This window comes from Zalophus californianus, chromosome 12 (genome assembly GCF_009762305.2).
Source record: "Zalophus californianus isolate mZalCal1 chromosome 12, mZalCal1.pri.v2, whole genome shotgun sequence".
In the NCBI taxonomy this organism is placed as follows: domain Eukaryota; kingdom Metazoa; phylum Chordata; class Mammalia; order Carnivora; family Otariidae; genus Zalophus; species Zalophus californianus.
In genome coordinates this window covers 49,271,701-49,294,537 of record NC_045606.1, presented here as the reverse complement: position 1 = coordinate 49,294,537, position 22,837 = coordinate 49,271,701, and the positions used below count along the sequence as shown (strand labels likewise).

The 22,837-nt window shown below is 34.5% G+C and overlaps 1 protein-coding gene across 1 annotated transcript in view; it reads right to left on the bottom strand.

The window, feature by feature from the left end:
• The window catches only part of AHR (aryl hydrocarbon receptor), a 54,014-nt gene that overhangs the window by 27,296 nt on the left and 3,881 nt on the right, over positions 1-22,837 (bottom strand). The window contains exons 2-3 of the mRNA XM_027573860.2: positions 17,337-17,524; positions 2,121-2,224 (exon numbers count right to left, since the gene is read on the bottom strand). Coding sequence (XP_027429661.1) covers positions 2,121-2,224; positions 17,337-17,524 — 292 coding nt within the window. The remainder of the gene's footprint in view (positions 1-2,120; positions 2,225-17,336; positions 17,525-22,837) is intronic.

Here is a 22,837-nt window from a genome sequence, read left to right as displayed (position 1 = left end):
CCAATAAGCTCATTATGCCAGAAAAACACAAAGATAACTTAAGGTACAATATCACACACTTTTAGACAAATGTTAATTGTCAGAAATTAACCGAAAGCCTTTAAAAGAATATGTGCATACCAATTTTATGTATATCTCAAATGATCTTAAATACTATATGGAACAAGGTTATTACTTACATTAAATTATTATTAAATCAACAGAAAGAATATGGTAATTACATATTAATGAAAGAGATTATCATTTTTTAGTCTTAATCACAAAGATCTGCCCTACTTATCTGAAAATCATGATGAGGTTCACTTGCTATTCAATATAAGAGAAATAAACTGCAACTGATAGTGTTATTTATAGTTTCAACTGCTGTTAACTCAAAAACAAAGCCACGGATTCTATTAGGCACAGTAGTGAACAGCACTGGGCAGAACATGATTAAATAAATGAAAATGACTGAAATTAATAATGCATAATGAAAAGATACAGAAAGTCTTTTTATTTTCATTTTTATTCTTTATATAATAGTAATAAATTTAAGCTAAGCTTGAAGGTAATTATTTTAAATTTTTCTTAATAAAACACTTTAACATTTTCTTTATGTATCTCCTTTGTTAAAACTAAAGGAAATGATTTGTCATTAAAAGTTTCATGGCAAGTAGTATACTGTATCTCTGGAAACATTCTCTAAGTCTTAGGGATACTCAGTTGATAATCACATGTTGAAAGTATGAAGTTAGATGCCATTATGGCAACTGTATGTAATGAAATATGCCATTTTCATATGTCTACAGTGTTTCTGGTCATCTCCTCCAGAAGAGATCCCTCCAACCATGGTCCTAGCAAATCATATAATAGGCGATGCTTCCTATTGGAAACTAGTTTACAAGTGATATCCAATATAATTCATAACAGATGCATTTATTTTAAATACCTAAATGTTTCCAATTTTCAGATAATTAAAAAGTGACACTAGTCTTGCATTAGTATTATTTTATTCTCTGTCCTTTACATAGAATATGTTTACAATTTGCCTGAATATTCTAGGGTGGAAAAAATCACTGGCCCATAATTTAAACTGCTTTATCAAATGTTAAGCATTCCATATTTGTTTATTTTCACTTGAAATAAAGGACTTCCTTATTACTTTACTCCATAACCCAAGGTGTGTGTTTAATCACATAAAGCAGCAATTATAAAAATGTTTTCCTATGACCTGAACAGGAGCCTTTATGTTTCAAGCTATTATATACATAAAAATCCTCAGCCAGGGATAAGAAGAGGACTCCTGCTTGAATATATTTAATTTGTTTAACCTAATGGGGACAAAAGTTAATTTTCACAATTACAAAAATAATAAAAAACGTTATTAATTCTTGGGTTACACATAAGGATTTTCAGAATGAATTAACAGAGTTACTAAAAGTTGAGGCTACTTTCTATCATGATGGCAAATTAAGTTCTTCACTCCGTTCACTGGATGGAACTGAAAATGATCCCATAATAGTACATATCACATCACACATCTTCATGCTATCTGTTTTTCAACAAAATAAATGCCTGAGAATTTTAGTTAAGAATCAAGCATCATATTAGTTCCAAGAAATAGAGCAAAAAAAATAATAAAATATATTTTTTTAAAATTAAAAAAAATATTCTCTGAGTTCTAAAACAAAAATTAGGGTTTCTAGTTGTTGAGATAATTTTTAGCATGTTGATAAGACACACCCCATAGCTAAGAGACAATACAGTTACAAAACACATTGAAAAATAAAATTCAGGTTAAGAACAATTTTGAACGATTAAGTAAAGACAATTAACTGTTTTAATAAAGCTACATTCCTGAAAAAGCATATATAAATTCAATGTCTTAAATGAGAACCTTTAAAATAATCTAAGAGTTCTTGCTAAAGAAATACAACAGGGAAATTACTAATAGACTTCCAATCTACTTGATACAATTACATTTTTTCATATACTAGCATTACACCACTATTGCAGTTCAGATGAAAGTGACACGAAACACTGGGTGAGTTCTAAATAAACTGGAGTAACTAAAAGACTGATTCATTAATCTTTCATTTACCATGTCTTTATTGTGAGAAACTCTATTTACTAAAATTTACCTGTAGTAAGAATTCTCCTTCTTGCAGATGCAGGCCTTCTCTGATTTTTGTTCTACAGTTTTCCTGGATTTCATTTCTGTCAGCTGGGGAGGACTGTAATGAAACTATGGAGAAAAGGGAAAAAGCAATGATATAGTTAAGTAGTTCCTCAAGTAAGTGATTTCAAAGGACTATCATGGAAAATCTCTATGTACATCACAAAGACACAATCTGAAATATTGTTGTCTACTAGTTAAGTAAATAATCCTTTGTCAATGAGTGGTTTCCAAATCAGTGGACAGATTGTGAAAAATAATTACAAATAATTTATTAAAAATAATAAAATTATGAAAAATTAGTTGTGATGAGCTCATTATGATTTTTGGCATATAACTTAAGAGTTTTAAAGAATTGCATGGTGCCGCTATACAAACTCTTCCCATTCCTATTCATTTACTTTTGAGAATAAGGTTCCTCAGAATATAACCTACAAAAAGGATTTTAATATCTATCTATCTGTCTATCATCTATCTATCTATATCTATCTAAACAGTGAACTTGTAGTGGTGAGGAGAAAGAATCAAACACCAGCCTTATTAAGAAATATATTTCCATTAAGTTTAGAATCCTCCTGTCTAGTTTTAGAGTAAAAAGCAATTAGTATTGTTACTAGAGTCTTGTTAAATTTATAAATCAACTCATGGAGATTTTTTTTCCAGTGTTGGTACAACTTTATTCTTTTTTAAGGTGGATTTATTTTTTGTTTTTATTTTTATTTATTTCATTAACATATACTGTATTCCTGGTTTCAGAGGTAGAGGTCAGTGATCCATCAGTCTTATATAATACCCAGTGCTCATTACATCATGTGCCCTCCTTAATGTCCATCACCCAGTTACCCCATCCCCCTGCCCCCCTCCCCTCCAGCAACCTTCAGTTTGTTTCCTATGGTTAAGAGAGTCTCTTATGGTTTGTCTCCCTCTCTTGTTTCATCTTGTTTTATTTTTTCCTCTCTTCCCCTATGATCCTGTTTTGTTTCTTAAATGTCCCTTATCAGTGAGATCATATGATAATTGTCTTTGACTGACTTATTTCGCTTGGCCTAATACCCTCTAGTTCCACCCACGTCATTGCAAATGGCAAGATTTCATTTTTTTTTTGATGGCTGCAACTCATGGAGAATTAACATATTATAGATTTCATTCTATCCAAGAACATGTATGTGTTTCCTTCTGTTCAAATCTATATTTTTTGTCCCACTATGGTATTTTAAAGTTGTTCGCAAAACCGATTTGCACATTAATTTTTATGTTTATTCCTATATATCCCATCTTCAAAAGTGGCTCCTCCTTCATTATTATCTTCTAACTGCTTGTGGATTATGTATATAAGGAGAAGTCTGATACCATGGCGGGATGCTTACTTCTGGAGGTAGCAGGCTGCAATGCTTTCTCTCCTCCCTTCCATCTCTCTTCTTCATCGCACACGTGTGTGTGTGTGCGTGTGTGTGTGTGTGCATGCGTGTGTAGTCTGGGAGGCAATACAACTGAGGCGTAATAATAGCTACTGTGTACTTAGAATTTTTCCAAGCACTCTCAAATATCATTTCATTTAATATTAGTAAGTGACAGAATTAAGTTCACATCTTAGTTCTGCCATTTACTATATGTGTAGGCTCTCTGAGTGTATGTCCCAATATGTGAACTAGTAACTGAAAACAAACAACAAAAAACCATCTTGCCAGGTTATTGTGAAGAATAATGAGAATATATGTGAAGTTCCTGGCATACAGCAGCTCAGCAGTTCAATAAATGGTAATTATTAGCAGTGTTTCCCAGATCCTATAGACTATCTTATTATAAAGTATAACCTTTTCAATACAATTACAATATATTTCCATTTTTCTTATCTATTTTTGACCTTTAATATTTAAATAAGAGAAATCATTAAACAAAATGGACTTTGATATTTTAAGACATTTCATTAGATTTTTATTGTGCCAAAGATCATCTGGCTCGGTGAAAAATGAGATTTATTAATAACCAGATTTTCTCTCAGTTTGAGCAAAGCCTCACATATAACGCATGTTCATGCTGAAGTCTATTTTCTGGTAAATCAATGCATGTGTCACACTGCAATCTTATGCCAAGTTCTTGCCTTTGCAGAACCTGAAACACACCGCTTTTAAAGAAGAGGCCAGAAGTTTGGCCTCTGAATATAACAATTTCAAAAGGCCAGAGAACATATTTCCTTAGGCCAAAAAAATAGTTTGAGGTACATAAATTGATCTAACAGCTAATCAAGACCAAAGGAAATGCTTAATATTTCTCACTGAAAAGAAGAGAAAAAGGCCTTTTCTCCCTTCCTATTCTGCTGCTGCTTGCTTTCAAATGGCCAAGTTTGTTTGAATGCACTAAAACCTCACAATGTCAGGGTTAACTACACTGTTACTTTCCCAAAAGCTCCAGTATGGGGCACCATTTAAGAGTTAAAGCAAATACCCATAAGATTTACCATTAAAAAGAAAACAGCAGGGCGCCTGGGTGGCTCAGTTGGTTAAGCGACTGCCTTCAGCTCAGGTCATGATCCTGGAGTCCCGGGATCGAGTCCCACATCGGGCTCCCTGCTCGGCAGGGAGTCTGCTTCTCCCTCTGACCCTCTTCCCTTTCGTGCTCTCTCTCATTCTCTCTCTCTCAAATAAATAAATAAAATCTTTAAAAAAAAAAAAGAAAAAAAAGAAAACAGCAAAACCAAAAACCCTCACATTGCAGAAAGAAGCAAAGTAATTGTAAAAATGGATAGATGTTCCTAGTATCAAATTTTAAAATGTCTAAATTATCTTATTAGGAATCTTTTAAAATTAATTTTTAATTAATAGAATTGATGTCAGTTCCAACTAGAGTTACTAGACCACTGAGACTATTCATCTCAGAGTAATTTACGATTTGTTTCTGGCCTTGTATTGGGGATACCGGCCCACATAATTAGACATCAGACAGAATCTGCCTTGAGTTGGGAATATAAGTTAGGAAATAAAGAACCAGAAAAGAAAGTCAAAACATTAAATAGCACAATGGGATTTCATTGAAGTCTTACAGGAACTTGAAAGAAAAAGTAAGGAGAACAAACTTTTTTAAACAACAACGCTTACAATTCTAAATGTTGGGAGGTTAAATATTTAATATGTGTAAGTAGGAAAAGTGACAAGTGCATATTAAGGGAGGATCACTAGAGAGTTCTTCCAAAAATATTTCTGTTGCTCTTATGTTTAAGGTTAATAAATAGTGAGGATTTAAATAAATACTGTGCAAAGATGAGTCCAGGAAAGATGAATTCCCTTAGCATTCTCATCTTAAAAATACACCAATGTGACTTTTTAGAAATCTTACTTTATGTCAGGGCCTCTTGACCCAAACTATGCAATTTTTGCCCCTCCACAAAGTTTTACCTCTATTTCTTGACCTCCTACTACCTCTCCCCCCTTTTTTTTTTTTTTTTTTAAGATTTATTTATTTGACAGAGACAGACACAGCAAGAGAGGGAACACAAGCAGGGGGAGTGGGAGAGGGAGAAGCAGGTTTCCCACTGAGCAGGGAGCCCGATGTGGGGCTCGATCCCAGGACCCTGAGATCATGACCCAAGCCAAAATCAAGAGTTAGATGCTTAACGACTGAGCCACCCAGGCGCCCCAACCTCTCCCTTCTTAAAGTTGGTTTTTACCACCTTAATACTAGTCACTTTCATGTATACATTTCTTGCCTTGATTAGAAAGCAAGAGAAGAGGAAGATGACATGGGGTACTGTTACCAATGTCCTTCCTACCAAGTAGGTGGCCTGAAATAATTTCCTTAATAATAATATGTGATACTTACTGAGCACACACTGTATGCCAACAACTTTCCATATATTAGATCTTATTAATCTTTATAATAATATCCTACGAGACTGGTATTGTTTTGTCCTTTCAATGAAACTGAGACTTAGGTTAAGAAATGGTCTCCAGGTCAGAGAGTTTGAAGTAGTGGAGCCTAGATCAAACCCAGGGAGCCTAACCCTTCGTGTTCACGCTATGATTAACCACCTGCTGGACTCCTCCCCTATGCCAAACACATGTGACCTGTAGTGTCTTCATCTGTATGTGAGGCAGTGATACCTTTGGAGACACATTCTTGTTAGGGCTAAAATAAGATGTAGAGTACCTAATTTATGCCTGTAAGCCACAATTTGCAGCCCAGGATAGAGAGAGATAATGGGCTAAATGCTGAGTTGATATACCTTCAAACCTTTATGAAAAGCTGACACTAAAAACAAGAATCTATTAGGACTGCTATGATGTCTGTACAACATAGATTTGAAAGTACTTCACAACTTTAAGTTGTTATAAAAATTATATGCATAATCAGATACACAGGACACTTTAGATGCACAGGACACTTTAAACATTGCATCACTGGAACTAAATTCTCGACATTTTCTAGAAACAAAATGTAATATTTGAAAGTAAGTCACAGCCAATTCCGCTACTTGTGAAGCATTTGCTGAAATAAACATTTGTTAAAATCTTCCCCATCTGCAAGAACACTACACCTTCCAAAATACAACAACCTGACTTTAAACAGTCTGTGGAATATTAAGATAATAAAGCATTGAAATATTTCAACTCTTTCCTCACTGAGAAATCAATGAAGCAATTATACAAGAATTTAATCTAATTGATGAAGGAATCTAGAATGTAAATATTATCAGAACATTATCAAATGGTCATTTTACCAACTGATTCAAATCTTACTCCCACAAGTATTTAACCATATCCATTTCCTATATGACAGTTTCCTTCCTTACACATCTAAGCTTGGATTTCCACTTCTCCCTACAAGCCAAATATTTCCTCTTTGAAAAACATGCTCTGTATTGTTCAACAGAGAAATTCATGAAGGAGAAATACTGGCATGTGGTAAACTATATTTTGTATGTTACTATAGTTCTCGATTAAACAGAAAGATGACAATATCTTGCCAGGAAAAAGCATAACACTTTTAAATCTCTTTGTGTTGATATAAATTCAATTTATTTTATAATAATATTTATCATCCCCTTTATTACTTCTGCCAGAAAAAGTTAAATTCCATTCCCACAGTGATATAAGCATAAAGCAAAGCCATCACTATAAAATTCAACCACATAAACTTCTATAAATTAAAAAGAGTTAAGTAATGCAGTATTTCTCAAATATAAGGAAAACAGTCCTAGCTTAGTCCAGGATGAATTAGTATTTACAAATAAATTCCAAATAATATAGTAAGTGTACCTAATGAGAGCTTCTTCTACATACTTTGGGGTAAGAGAGAGATATTTCATTTCAACACAAAGTTTTCATTTGTTTGTAAATGAAGTGTTCTTTTGAGGGGAAGAAGGAAGAAACAGAAACTAAAGAAAACTATACTATCTTCTAAGTTTCTAGGACACAAAGATTAGGTCTACAGTTTACCCAATACTGTCTGATGATATTGACAGATTTTTTTTCTACCTAGAAATGTCTAATCAGCAATGCAGAATGAAGGTAAATTCAGTTTTTAAAAATGCAAATGTTAGTTTATACCTTTACGAATGAATGTAGGTTGCACAACTGGTAGTTTACGTTCTTTTTAGCAAATCTGCAAAGCAGCATTTTAAAGCTGATTAAGTCCTTAAAAGTTAGACTTATGCCTGCTCTCAATTAAGTGGAAACCAACTTCCAAAGATGTTTAACATTTTCCCAGTTTTACATTTCATTATACACAATTCTACTGTAACTGTGATAGGTCACTGAATTAACAGAACCAACAAGAGCAGTTAGTTCACCTGTTCAGTGGGGAAGGAGTTGCACTGAGCTTTCCACATATACAAGAGTGGAATTCAAACTGCATTCTGTAGCAGACTTTAATCAAGTAGAGCAGTGATTCTCAAAATTTCACAGACATTAGAATTAGAATCATAGGAAGGCTATGGCTATTAAAACACATTGCTGCACTTCACCTTCTGAAATTTCTGATTTGGGAGATGTAGGATGGGGCCTTAGAGTTGGCGTTGCTAGCAACTTCCCAAGTGATGCTGAGGGACCAGGTGCCATATTTTAAGAACCAGTGACTTTGGAAATTTACGATTTTGGAAATAACTTACAAGTGTTCCAGATCTCACTGCCTTATTATTTTCTAAAATTATCATTCCTCTGCTTAGAATGCTTTTATTATATAATATGAGTGTCTTCAGGAAATTACTCAATGCCAATTTTATAAAGATCAAAAGAGAAGCACATAATTTTTTTTTTTTTAATTTTTTATTGTTATGTTAATCACCATATATTACATCATTAGTTTTTGGTGCAGTGTTCCATGATTCATTGTTTGTTCATAACACCCAGTGCTCCATGCAGAACGTGCCCTCCTCAATACCCATCACCAGGCTAACCCATCCCCCTACCCCCCTCCCCTCTAGAACCCTCAGTTTGTTTTTCAGAGTCCATCATCTCTCATGGTTCGTCTCCCCCTCTGACATACTCCCCTTTTCTTCCTCTCCTGTTATCTTCTTCTTTTTCTTTTTTCTTAGAGAAGCACATAATTTAAGACCAAAACAAAAAACTTAAAAATTCTGTATGTATACATATACAGCAATAGCACATGGCCCAGAGTTTACGTCCTCACCAAGTAAGGTGTGTCACCTCTACCTGAACTAATTGTCTAGATGTGTGTGCCACTTCCGAAAAAGGAAACAATATGGGGAAATAAATTATTACGTATTATGTTAAAAGGCTAAAAAGTTAATTAGCAAATTTCCATCTCTCAATCAAAATACAAAATTCAAGAGATTGTCAGATGATATGAATACCAGGTCTGAAAGACCTCTACGCATATTCCACAGCGACCACAAAATCATCCATTAAAACATGTAAAATATCAGTATTCCACAAGAAATAATTATAATTTATATAACAAATTTAATTATAAAATTGACTTTTCACATCTCATTTTTTAGGATAAATCCACCACAAACTTAAAGTATGGGGCACACAAGCATTCTTACTGTCCATGCTGAGAAGATGAAGACCCTGGGCAACAGTGAGGTTAAAGGTCGTATCGAAGGTCACAGGATTAACCTTTATGTCTCCCGCCTGCCAGTGCTTTTGTTACAGGACAATCTCCCTCCATCATGCTAAGATAAAGAGAAGGAATGCTGCCTTGGTAACACAGAGACCAGACATATGACACTAGACACTATCAACAATCCAGCTGACAAAAGAGTATCTGTAAAACTGACCATAAAAGGCACCCCACATTGTATGAGAAAATTTAAGGCTAGAAGAAACCAGAATAATTCAATACAATTTTAGGCTAAATTGATTCAATGTGACTACTTATTTCCCTTCTCACAACCGCCCACTGCAAACACCTGAATGGTTTTCTGGCTTCTGTGGACAATCAAAAGCCGTAATACTACTCCTGTAGCATTATGATTTTTTTGGTATGGACTTTATTTTCACTTTAGTTTGTATTTTCTTGTGCGATTTTCTTTTGACTCTCTAATTTAAGAACTTGAAACACCAGATGAAGGCATCTTTATGCAAACTATCACCTCAGCACAGTTTTGTATTCTGTATACACACAGATTTGCTTTCCTCTACCTCTGCTCATCTTTAAAACATCTCATCTCTGGTATTTTTTTCTCTTATTCTATATGTTCTCCTCTGGAATATTTTATTCAGTTTCATGATTTAGAATATTATTCCCACTATATTACAATGACTCCAAAATCAAAATCTCCAGCTATGAATAAATGAATTTGAGGTACTGATTAAAAATGGTTGATAAAAAGTAGAAAAACTGTAAGAGCATGATTTAAAAATAAGACATAAACATGATTACTAAATAAAATGGTTAGTGGTAACACAACTGCATTTTATTACAGGCTTTAAAGTGATTAATTTTCTACTCTATGTGAATAGTTTCTAAAACACTATAACAGAAAGATGTTGTAGATTTCCATTAAGCAGATCACAAAGCCACACAAAAAAATCAAACGAATTAACTATGGGGGGGGGGGAGAAAAAATGCTAAAAGCTGGCTGGCTTTAATATTACCTCAATGGTAATCCTCCTTTTAAAAAAAGGAAGCTAAAGGCATCAATTTATGATCACCTGGAACTGTTCATGATCAAGCGATTAAGGATCACCGAGATATATATAACACTAGGTAATGATCAAAGAGAAAATCCATTAAAAAGCAATCAATTTTAAGAAGGAAAAAAGCAAAACATAATATAAAGGATATAATGAGTGCAGGTTCAGTCTGAATCTTTGATATATACTTGTCATTGTGTTTTTTGAAAATACTTGTCAAAGCAAATGAATACTCAGCGATGGAAGTATCCTATATAAGATATCATAAAATATTACATTTATTCATAGAATCTGGGGTGCCTGGGTGGCTCAGTTGGTTTAGCGTCTGACTCTTGATTTCAGCTCAGGTCATGATCTCAGGGTCGTGAGATCAAGCCCTGCATCCAGCTCTATGCTGAGTTGTATAGTCTACTTGAGATTCTCTCTCTCTCTCTCCTCTCTCTCTCTGCCCCTCCACCCCTGCTCATGCTCTAAAAATAAAAAAAAAAAATTCATAGTATCTAATGAATCTCTTAAGTTAGACTATTTGAAGAAAAGATAAATTAAACTCCTTATCCAAAGAGATCATATTATTAAATGTAAGAGCCAGGATTTAAATACTACTTCAACTAGACTCAATAAGAATATTCTACTATTCTTTTTATTCATCCATGTTTCAATTTGCATAGATTTGATGAATAAAGTCCATGCATTAAAACTTAAAAGAATCTTTAAATTTTATAGCTTTATTTATGGAAGCTATCATGAATGTTATAATTAGTTACATGTTTTGGAATATGAATTCTGGAAAAAAATAGCTCAATTATAAAAAAAAGTAGGTAATACCAGAGATAAAAGAAACTTAATACTATGTGATGATTTCAAATGTGCTCATCTTTTAGGCAAACAAACCTACCATAGACATTTCTAGAATTAAGAAATCACATTTGCTGTGACACCGTGATACTGAAATTTTTGTAAACTACTTGGTATATAGTAACTTAAAAACTACAGCAATGCAGATAAAATTGGCGTACAAATCCCATGAATGAAAAGCACACATATAAACCCACTAAACTTTATTATAAAGTTTCAACCCTCAAAAGGGCTTTTTATTTAATTCATTTCTCTGCTTGTTCAAGCTCATTCTTTGCACATATGTTTCTCAAGATAGTGTTCTGGGTTACACAAACACCAAAACAGGATTGAAATCCAGAGAAACACACAAGCTGAAGATGAATAAACACAATAGCTCTCTTCTGAAAACCTAAATGAACTGGAAATGAACTGTTAAATAACTAAAAGAGGAAGATCAAGAAAAGAACACAGGTAATTTTTTTAATTTAAAATAAACAAAGATCCATGGTAAGCAATGAGGTCAATAAACGTTAGCTCATCACATCATGTAAATTAACTGTTGTCATCATCCCCTCAGAGAATTTTTAGACTTTGTGAATTTAGAACATTCCGATATGTAAATATTACAACACTTATTAAAACGGTGATTGTTCTAAGTATGTGTAATGGTTCAAGAATCAGATTTTCCCCTATGTTACTTAGTTCTTAATTTTATTTATTTATTTGAGAGGGAGAGTGAGCATGAGAGAGAGCACGAGAGGGGAGAGGGTCAATGGGACGCGGGACTCGATCCTGGGACTCTGGGATCATGACCTGAGCCAAAGGCAGACGCTTAACTGACTGAGCCACCAAGCCGCCCTATGTTACTTAGTTCTTGAACTAACCAGAAACTGTTCCCTCTAACAGCTGCATAATGCAGGAGTCGGGAATTAGAAACTCAGATCCCCAAACTCACTTCTGTCAGGCTTCCTAAAATCTAGACAAAATCATCTCTTTCTTGTTTCTAAGTTTTCCTTTCCACAGATTAAATTTATAGATCTCAATTATAAAGATGTCACAAAGAATAACCCATGGCTTAGATATAATGGAGGAAATAAAAGACCTCACAGTTAATAATTATATTTTAGTGGTGTAATATGTACTATGAATATTTTATTGAAATAACAAATACTACATGCCCCTGATCCCCACTATTGCCTCACTGAAAGAAAACCTTTCTGCTTTTCTACTTCATTAGATACTTGTGTCTCAGCAGAGATATGAATTAATCATATCCATGTTTTTAAATTTGGGGATGCCATCCAGAAGTAAAATAATTTAAACACAACACTTACATAATGATATGTGTTTTAAAAAGTGCTAACAAGGGGTGCCTGGGTGGCTCAGTTGTTAAGCGACTGCCTTCGGCAGGGTCCTGGGATGAGCCCCGCATCGGGCTCCCTGCTCCGCGGGAAGCCTGCTTGCTTCTCCCTCTCCCACTCCCCCTGCTTGTGTTCCCTCTCTCGCTGTCTCTCTCTCTGTCAAATAAATAAATAAAATCTTAAAAATAAAATAAAATAAAAAGTGATAATGAAATCTAACTCAAGTTTTTTTATATGCTGCAATTACTCTTACTAAGGGTAAAACATTACTATACGGATTCTGAGATTGGTCAACAAGCCCAATGTCCGCTGTTTGACCTGGGACTAAAAGACACAATAGGGTAGGAAACAAGCCTTTCCCTTCATATCAACCAATTTCAGAGGCTGGGCTGTAACCACCCAAATCCTAGTCTCCCAGAATAAACTATTATTGATCATAGTAATTAAGTTATTTAAACTTTTAGTTATTTTCCCTCTCAGAGGTAACATGGTATTTGAGTTTAATACCCATTTTGTGCAAAAAAAACAAAACTTATTTTGTGACTTTAATGCTCCACTTTTCTTTTTAATTAACAAAGGAAGGTTTAATATTAATATTCTAGAATGTGGTGAAGAAGTCTGAACATAATGTTAAAGATTTTAGGTGTTCAGTCTGTATTTCCAGAACCTAAATCCAACTGACTTGTCAGATCACAGCTCCATTTGGTCATTTAACTGTCCTCAGGTCTGGACTGATTTAATCTGTCTTGAGAGGCAAAAATGGCACTTTACCATGTTTAATCACCAACATCAGAAAACAGCAATTTTGGATTTGGGGTATTTATTTTCTAAAAACACTACAGACTCTACAGAGAAACTTCAAAAATACATAATTTTGAGAAGTCTTCAGGGGAAAAGAGAAGGTAACACAGAAGAGCAATATTACTGTGAAAAATGAATAGAACTTAAACAGCTTTTACTATTTTAATTAGTCTCTCATTATTAATATATTGCAGTTATTAATCTTAAAACATGTCTACATGTGTGCATTGTGCAGAAACTAATAATAAAATATCAACTTATTCTAGAATTTTTAATCTATCAAATTTACAAAGGGAGTGATTTTTTAAAAAAAATAGTCTATGTGCACATTCCATCTATGCTGATGAAAATTTTAAAAGTACCAAGATTGCCGGACTGCTGGGAGGTACAAAAGGAGCATCCAACAAAGAAGAAAACAACCAGTGAACCACGAACAAGATAATACCCGTAAAGAGAAGGCAAAGGAGCAAAGAGATAGCTAACGAATGCAAAGGGCAGTACTGATTTGAGAATGGTGCAGCTGATACTAATTTGTCCTAAAAAGATGTATGTAGCTTTTCCATTTGCATCATTAAATACTTGTACATGTTTCACTGTATGAGCCAGCCAGAGGCCACGTACAAAATTTTACTGCGATAATTCCATAAAATATTTTTCACATCTGTTTATTTATAGATAGAAAATAAGATAACTGATGGAACCAACAACTATAATTGGCTACTAACAGATTATCTGGAAAAAGCAAACTATTAACATCTTAAAGTAAGTTCTAGAACTGTATTTTGAAAAACATAATCTAGAATTTCAACATGAATTTTACATTGTTTTTGAGATATAAGTTAGTGAAATTGAGGCAATAAATATTTATTGACTGCCTGCTATGGCTCAGACATTGTTCTAAGTGCTTAAGATACAGCAGTACACATAATATCCTCAAGGAGTTTCCATTGTAGTTAGCGAAATAGACAATATATAGTACTTTTAAGTGTGTTAGAAAAACTAAAGCATTATAATATAAAAATGAAAATTTTTATAATGATTACTTCATCTGTGGCATACACAGAGTACAAAGTAAAAAATAATTCCCTGACAGTTCTCTTTATTGTCTAGAATATATACAGGTCAAGAGTTTTCAAGGATTAAACAGCCAAAGATTCTTTCAATTATTTCTTCAGTTCAAACCACAACTAGTATCTAATAAAACTTCAAATCTTCTTACTTCCCTTGGAAATGATCCCTTAAGTGTTGCATTAATAATATTGAGTAGGCACATTTTTAAAGGATCCTCATACTACCTTTGTCACAGTTGCTGAGACACTATTAGAACTACAGAGAGCAGAAATCTTTTCCTTTTTTGTGAATTCAGCACCTGCCCTGTGTTTAAATAAAGTGCAATTTTGAATTACAAGATTTATTATAAAATAATTTTAATCTACTATTGTCGAAGAAACTGCTTCTAACTTTACCATAACTGAAAAATAACTATAGTTAGTCCTGTTCAAATACTTCAAAGTTATATTTCAGAATGTTCTGATTAATTAGAAAGGGATAAATAATAATGTGCTTAAATCTTAAATGCTCTTTTCAGACAACCGTAGCAGTAGTCATGGCTTCAGAGTTTAAGAAGATCCACCCAACCTGGATTATTTAAACTCGCAATAAATAGATGTATTTTCTTGGAAAAATATCTATTGTTACAGTAAAACTTGAGTTTCCTTTCTAACAGGATTGTATGATTACTCGTTTATATTGTTCTTTCCGCAGGAATTCACACACCCCCTGTTTGCATCCTGTTATTCACTTAGAGCTTCCCTTCACTTCGCTATACTGTTTCCCTAATAGCGGGAGAGTGGTTTTAACTGCACATAAAAATCCTTGTCAGTCAACATGCTCCAAGTCTCCTCGTTTGCAGCACTTAGTATTTGTTCAGGTCTCAGGAATTACCTTGAAAAATTTATTGTCTCTGTCCTTTCAAAATGTTGCATTGCCTTCCTAGATCACGGAGGTCTGGAGAAGACTATGGGATCTTTTCTACTAATTATTTCCCTCACCTTCCATCGAATTCTGTTCCTGTATTGAACAACCTAAGAAACTACTTAGGGTATGCACTCCCACTGAAACCTAAGCAAAACATTTATAGTCTTCCTAAAATTTTGTACATTTGGATTTGTCCTTCTGAAGGCAAAGAAAAAACAATCTTAAGTTATTCAGGCATAATCAAACCCAAGTTAAATCACTGCCTCCGACTCACCTAGGATGCATATGGAAAATACGCATTCCTTGGTTCTACATAGAAATTACACAGAATCAGCATAAGAGGAACATGCCCTAGAATGTGCTAAATTTTCCCAGGGTCCATAGTCTCTCATGGTTCATCTCCCTCTCTGATTTCTCCCCCTTCAGATTTCCCTCCCTTCCCCTATGGAAGGTCAAGCAGTGAGCACTGCATGTGAACAAATGCTGAGGATCGGGACAGCATTCCACAAAGCCGGAGTGGCCTCAAGGTTACAGTCTACAATAGGGGCTCCCAAACGGCCACATGCATCTAACCCTACCACTCAACCAGAGTTTGATTCTGCAGGTCTAGGGTGGGGCCCAAGATCTGGCATTTCTAACCAGTTGCCAGGTGACACTATTGCTGCTTGTTTGGGGACTACACTTTGAGAACCACAGATCGGAGGAAAGTCTTCAGGACTGCGCTATAAAAATGAGTCCTAGAAGAGAGAAGTAACTGAGATATGGTGAGGAAAAACAACATAGGGCATCTAGAAACTGGGGTTCTAGTTCCAGCTCTATCACAAAATGATTATTTAGTTGATAAACATACATGCACACCAATGAATACCACATAACCCATCTCCACGATGAAGGATCTGGTGTAGATGAAAACTGGAAACTCAAAGACTTGATAGATCAGAAAAAATTTAAGTGTCACTCTGAACCCTGAACCATATAATTTTCCCTGAAATGATCATCCTCATATCAATGTATATTGCCCAAATCACAACTGTTAAACGACATAGCTTTTATCGAAGATAAAGAACATACACAGCAAGCAAAGGAAAAAAAATGCCCAGACTAAACAATCAAACCATTTAAATATAAACCTAAAGGGAAATAACTGTTTTGTGAAATTCTAAACAAAAATGATAAATTCAAGTATCTGTAATATGTCTAGGGCAGCAGTTATCAGCATTGTCTGAGAGCTTGTTAGAAATGCAAAATTTCTGGCTACCACCTAAACCTACTGAATAAGAACCTTCATCTTAACAAGAGCCCTATGTGATTTGTAAGCATCTTAAAGTTTGAGTAGCACTGACATAGGCCACTGAGGTTTTATCATTAATTCTCTACTGCTGTTTGTAAAATAACATGATATCTTTAAAAGACTGAACATTTCCTGAAAAAAATCTATTTCTGAGATATAAACAGATAAAAGAAGAAACTGAGTAATTATTTCACATGAGAAGATACATTGAAACATTATCTTCAAACAAAAACTTCCATTTAAAATACTTTATTACTATGAAATAACACATGGTTAAAAGATAACAGCATCTAGCTCAAATCACTAACTTCAGGGCTGAGTAAAACAAGGTACAGGGATGCTAACTGGTTTGGTTAAAATCGAGTAGTTTGTCATGGCACAATGGAGGGTGAAATCCAATGCTACTGACTTCTACAATAAAATACCCTTTCTGGTGGAAAAAAAATTTAAGTACATTTTCCTGAAGTAAATTACACAGTTAACATAAAGTAGAAGTGTACATAATTTTTAAAGAATGAACTATCTACACAATCATATTGAAGGAAATCAGCAAAAATATGTTATAGTATATGTGTTTTATTCCATTAAAAAAAAGAAAGAAACTTTCAAAAATAGAATTGGAAGAAGTAGAACTGTAAATTGACTACTTAATATGGGCATAATGTTCAAAAAGATGATTTTCAAAGGATGACACCACACGTCATTTAAGTGGCAGCATCTTTTTGATGAACGAATCTGGAACATTTGTTTTTAGAAATACCAAAAGTTTGGCTTTGTTACTTAAATTTTACTATACATTAATAAGCGAATCTTCTTACCATCAAAGAAGCTCTTGGCTCTTAGGTAACTGACACTGAGCCTAAGAACTGAAAGTTTGTCCAGCTTATTAATAACATCTTGTGGAAAAGGCAGCAGACTAGCCAAACGGTCCAACTCTGTATTAAGTCGGTCTCTATGTCGCTTGGAAGGATTTGACTTGATTCCTTCAGCTGGGATTGGCTTGACACTGAAAAACAAACAAAATACCACAAAATACTTTAAAATACATAAAGCAAAAATATTGCATTGTAGCTCCTCAAATATTTCTCTAATAAAACAAACACTTAAAATCTACTTCAAGTTAACATAAATCCTTTCAAAACGCTCCTTTCGTATCTTAATTAAGAAAAACAAGGGAGTGGGTAAAATTCTTCATCATGTTTTACTAAAAGCTTATGGACCCATCTTAAGAAAATGCTGAGTACATCTTATGTACCTCTTACTTCCTTTACTTCATACATTTGTGGTATCATGATTCCCAATAACAAACCCTAGTGGATTTTTCTTCAAACCCAGCCATTGTTAGGGAAAGGAAAAAAAAAAAAAAAAGAAATCTGCAATAAATAATGTGAAAATTGTGCTTCTTTTGCTATCTTCTACAAGAAGCATCTTGGAATCATTTATGATGTAGATAGATAAGAGCTACCCTAAATAAAAAGCTTATCTTTATCACCCCCAGCTTCCTCTAGTTAACACTTTCATCCTGTCAGTGGCAAGTATTCAAAGCCCTTCTGGTACCTCCAGATGGTTGTTCAGCATCTAATGGGGTCCTCCAATATTTAAAAAAAAAAAAAAAAAAGACGTTGGTTATTTATACTTGGTGATTGACAGATATCAGAGGTTAACGGTGATTACTGGCAAATTTTGCTTTTAGGAACAGTCAATAATTCTACTTAATTATTAGCTTTCATAGTTAATGTCTCAATTAGGAAATTCAATGAAACCCCAACATTTAACATGATTTTCATATGAGAGGAAAGATATTTATGGTTAGGAGTAGAACTTGAGCTTAGAAATGAGAAACTGGATAACTTCACACAAAGACCTTAGCCAGGATTTTCACAGCAGAAATCCATTATTTAAAGTGAATTGACAGATCACCAGACACGCCATACTGAAATATAAAGAAGATATTATAAAGCAAAGTAGGTCATGCTTCTGTACCTTTCCATTTGCCAGAAAAATAAAAACTTATGCAGAGTATTCTTACAACAAAGAGTCCCCCCCAATTTTATTGAGAAGAAAAAGACATTTTCGACAATTCAAATTACAGTATATTAAAAGTAGAAATTGGTTTGAGTATAGTGCTATTAATTTGATTTAATCAAAATATTTCTAGATACTTTGTTTTCAATATTATATGTAGAGAAGTAACAAGTCAATATAAAATTTAAATGTTTTTATATTGTCCTTAACAAGTAATTTCTAGAACTTGTCTATTTCTATTTTTATTACAGTTCATGTTATTTTTACAAAAATAAGACTTAATAAGTTGGTAAAGTGTATGGCGTATATACAAAACAAATCAGGTACACTCTCCAGACTGTTTGTATAACTGCATACTTAACAGAAATTGGTGACTATTTCTCTAGCAATTTTCCCCTAATCATACTGCATTTATAATCAAATTCATCTTAAATTTCTTCAATTAATCAATTGAATTCAAAAGTTACCTATAATGCGTGTCTGCCTCATTGAATAATTCTCTACTGATTAATCACTTGTTAATACAAATATTTATTTGCACTTATCGTGTCCTGGGTAGTCTAGGAAAACATTCTTCTCCTACATATTCAAGAAGTGTTACAGGAGCCAAGTATGTGAGCAAAGGTTTGAAAAAAGATTTTTACAGACACGGTGGTATCTGAGATGGGCCTTTTAAGATGAAGGGGATTTCAGGAGGAGGCAGGACTGAGAAATGATGAACTGTGGTAAGTCCCCTGTGTGGAGTGGGAAGCATAGAGAAAAAGAGAGAGGAGAAGGGGGAAGCTGGTTAGGCCACATTCTTGCAACAAACAGTGACGCCTACCATGGGCCAATCACAGACTACTCAGCAGTGAACAATACATACTAAAGTTCCTGTTCTCATGAAGCTTACATTTCAGTGGGAAGACATATAAATAAATAAATGAGTGAATAAAGACTCTGGGGGCTGGTAAGTGTTAAGAAGAAAAATAATAAACAAGATAAGGAACTAAGGAGTGACAGGGGTGCTGGTTTTGATAGCCAGGAAGGGTCTCTGATGTTATGCTGCAGCACTGACCTAAATAGGACGGAAGAGTGAGCCATGTGGGTGTCTGATGAAAAAAAGGTTAAGACCAAGGAAACAGCAAATTTCCCCACAGAAACGGTATAAAGTTAGACTTCAGTATCTGGGAGTCATCTTTCAGCTGGGATTTACATGACCAGTCTTGTGTTTTACTAAGCTGACTCCGGCTTTGGAGAGGATGAAATGTAGGGCAGCTCTCACTGAACCTAGCACTTCTTTCCGAAATACAAATCTATGTCCCTCCTCTGACTCAAACCTCTCAGGGGCTCTGCACAGTCCATGTTCCTTAACCTAGCAAGCAAAATGCTTCAGGATCTTTTATGACCCCCTAACTGTTCCTCTGGCCTCATTCCTCCAACCAAACCCTTCCCTGTCCTATATACTCCAAAGGGAAGAAATTACTTCGTAACCAATATATACTTTGTTGCTTTCATACATGTTACTCTCCAGAATCCTCCTGTTCTGTTGCATCAGCTTCAAAGCCCAGCTCAATTAGATTCCTTTTCTAAAGTCCTCCCTGCCCTATTCACAATGGATTCCTCCTCTACTACTTCTGTGCCTTATGCATCGTATGCAAATGTCTTATACAACGATTCCATTAAGGAATATCCTGTGCAGATAGCATTTCTAATAAGTTGAAACTGAAATCTTGCACTCTTGGTAGCTTTCCAGTAATGATTATAAAACATCGGGGAGAAGACAGTAACACAAACACTGAGGCAAGACTAGCTCATAGGACACAGAGAAATAATCACCATAGGAAAAAGAGCACTCAAGATATTCCTCCATGTGGTACTGTTGCCTATTTTGTGCTGGCTCCCAGCAGTATTCAACCCCAAGCTAGAGCAAACCATTTCTTTGCACAACATCAAACTGCCCACAGCTCTCATGTGTTATTATGCATATTATGGGAGATTTAGCATGAGATCAAATTTCCTAAGTTACATAACCGGTATTACATATACTTGTTTGTTGCTCTTATTACTATGTAACTTTGATCATTTTTGTATCTCTGTTGCTCAGCATGGTACTTGACAAAGAGTGGACTTTCAATTAATGTTTGCTGATCAGAAGTGTTCAGAAAAATAGTTATCAGAGCCTGAGAAAAGGCAGTAATAGTAAGTCTTGGCATGATATGTTTCAACATAGCACTTTGTGCCTATCACCAAGTTTGCTACATACCAAGACTCAAATGTCTGCTGATGGGACACAGGAAGTATGGAAGAGGAAAACACTGAGTGAGGGAGAGGTTGCTAATGACTGAAATTTGTAGCTCGAGGTAGCAACTCTATTTCCTAACGGATGGTACATGAAACAAGGAGAAAGACACTTGGGGACAGACCTTGGTGATAGCAAATTTAGGTATAAGGCTGAGGATAAGGCACAGGCAAAGACAACAGAGGAGGAAATAGAAGAAGACAGGAAAAGAACCAGGGCAGAATATTTTAAAGTTTACAGAACAAAATCAAATGCACAGAAAAATTAAGTAAGGTCAGAGCTGAGAAGTGTCCATTTGGAATGGCATTTCGAACCCACTGTTTGTTAAAGCTAAAGTAACAGACATGACATGCTTTTTCACTGATTTTTAAAGAAATATTCAGAACTATTTGTGAAAATATTTCATCCTTATCTATACATTTTAAAGATGCACATAATAAATACAAAGTAGACGTACATCAATTATACTCAACTTGGGTTATGCTAGTACTTTTACTTTTGTATTGCCTTTAAATCTATGCCAAACTATACTGCCAACCATCTATTTAAATGAAAAGCCACATTTGAAATATAAACAAACATCCCTGTAAGATTAGATTTGGGAGATCCAAAGTTAGATACCTCTTGAAATAGAGAGACCACTGATGTTGATAAAGCAAAGGAGCAATTTATTGTTTTCTTTTAAACCTTACCTCAGAAACCTTGTCCCAACCTGCAAATCAAAATTGTTGTGAAATCAAGACTCAAGCTGACTCCCTGCCATGCTTTGGTTTTAGAAGCCCTGCATGCTCTAAGCACTGTTGTTAATAAGCCCAGCAGCATGTCCAATGCCAGTAGGAGCGCTATCTTTTTTTTAACTTTGTTTTGTTATGTTATGTTAGTCACCATACACCCTTAGTTTTTGATGTAGATACACTATTACTATTTCTAGGACTACAACAACACACACATATACACTCACAATCCCAACACTGAGGTTCAATTACCTACCCCCCCTCTTTTGCCTATGCAATTGGCAATTCACATTTTAAAGCAAAAATGCGAGAACACAGGCACTCTCACATACTACCAATAGGAATAAATTTTCTGTAGAGTAATCTGACACTATGTTTCAGAGCATAATATTTGGCTCCACCTTGAAAGTATACATATACCAAAAAAAAAAAAAAAGTATACATATACCTTTGGACTTCCAAATTGCACTTACAGGAATTCTTCCTAAGGAAACAAGATTTGCACAGAAACTCATGTATCTCAAGGGTATTCTCTGAAATACTAGAGTATTAAAAGGTTGGAAATAACAGAATTTACCCCCCAAAATAAAAACAGTTAAATAAATTATGGCATATTCACATAATAGAATACTATGCAGCCACTGAAAACAATATTTCAAAGGAAGGGAGGGAGGTAGTAAATCAGGAAAATTGTAGGAAAAGACTAAGAGGAAAGAGCATGAATGCAAGTGTGGAGTTAAACACAAGTCTGGGAAATGGCAAATCATTTACTTCAGAACACTATTTCAGTAGAAACAGTGGCCATTCAGAAAATCCCTAAAATAGAGGTGTGCCATATGTATCACTAAACTTATTCACCTGAGCAATATTGTGAAGTTGTTAATAACAAGCTTTGGAGCCATGAGACCTGAAATCTGATACTCAAACTCAGGTTTTTCATTTATTACCTGACAATGCTGAATCTGAACCTCAGATCTCCATCGAGAAAACATAATACCTTTCATACAACCATAATACAAATAAAATAAAATGATGTATATAAAACACTGTGCAAACAAATGTCACAGTAAGTACTAACAAACAGTAGCTTTTTAATTAAACCACTGTGCAAAAAAATTCATTTTAAAAGAAGTGTGGAAGTAGGAAGACACTATTGTTAGAGATTGGCAGGGTATTTATTTCTAAGCAACTGTCCTAATTATATACAATGCTAAGCACGTTACTATGTAAGTTTGTCAGTGGAGTAGCACATTTCAGCGCTAACCATACTGAGAACCTA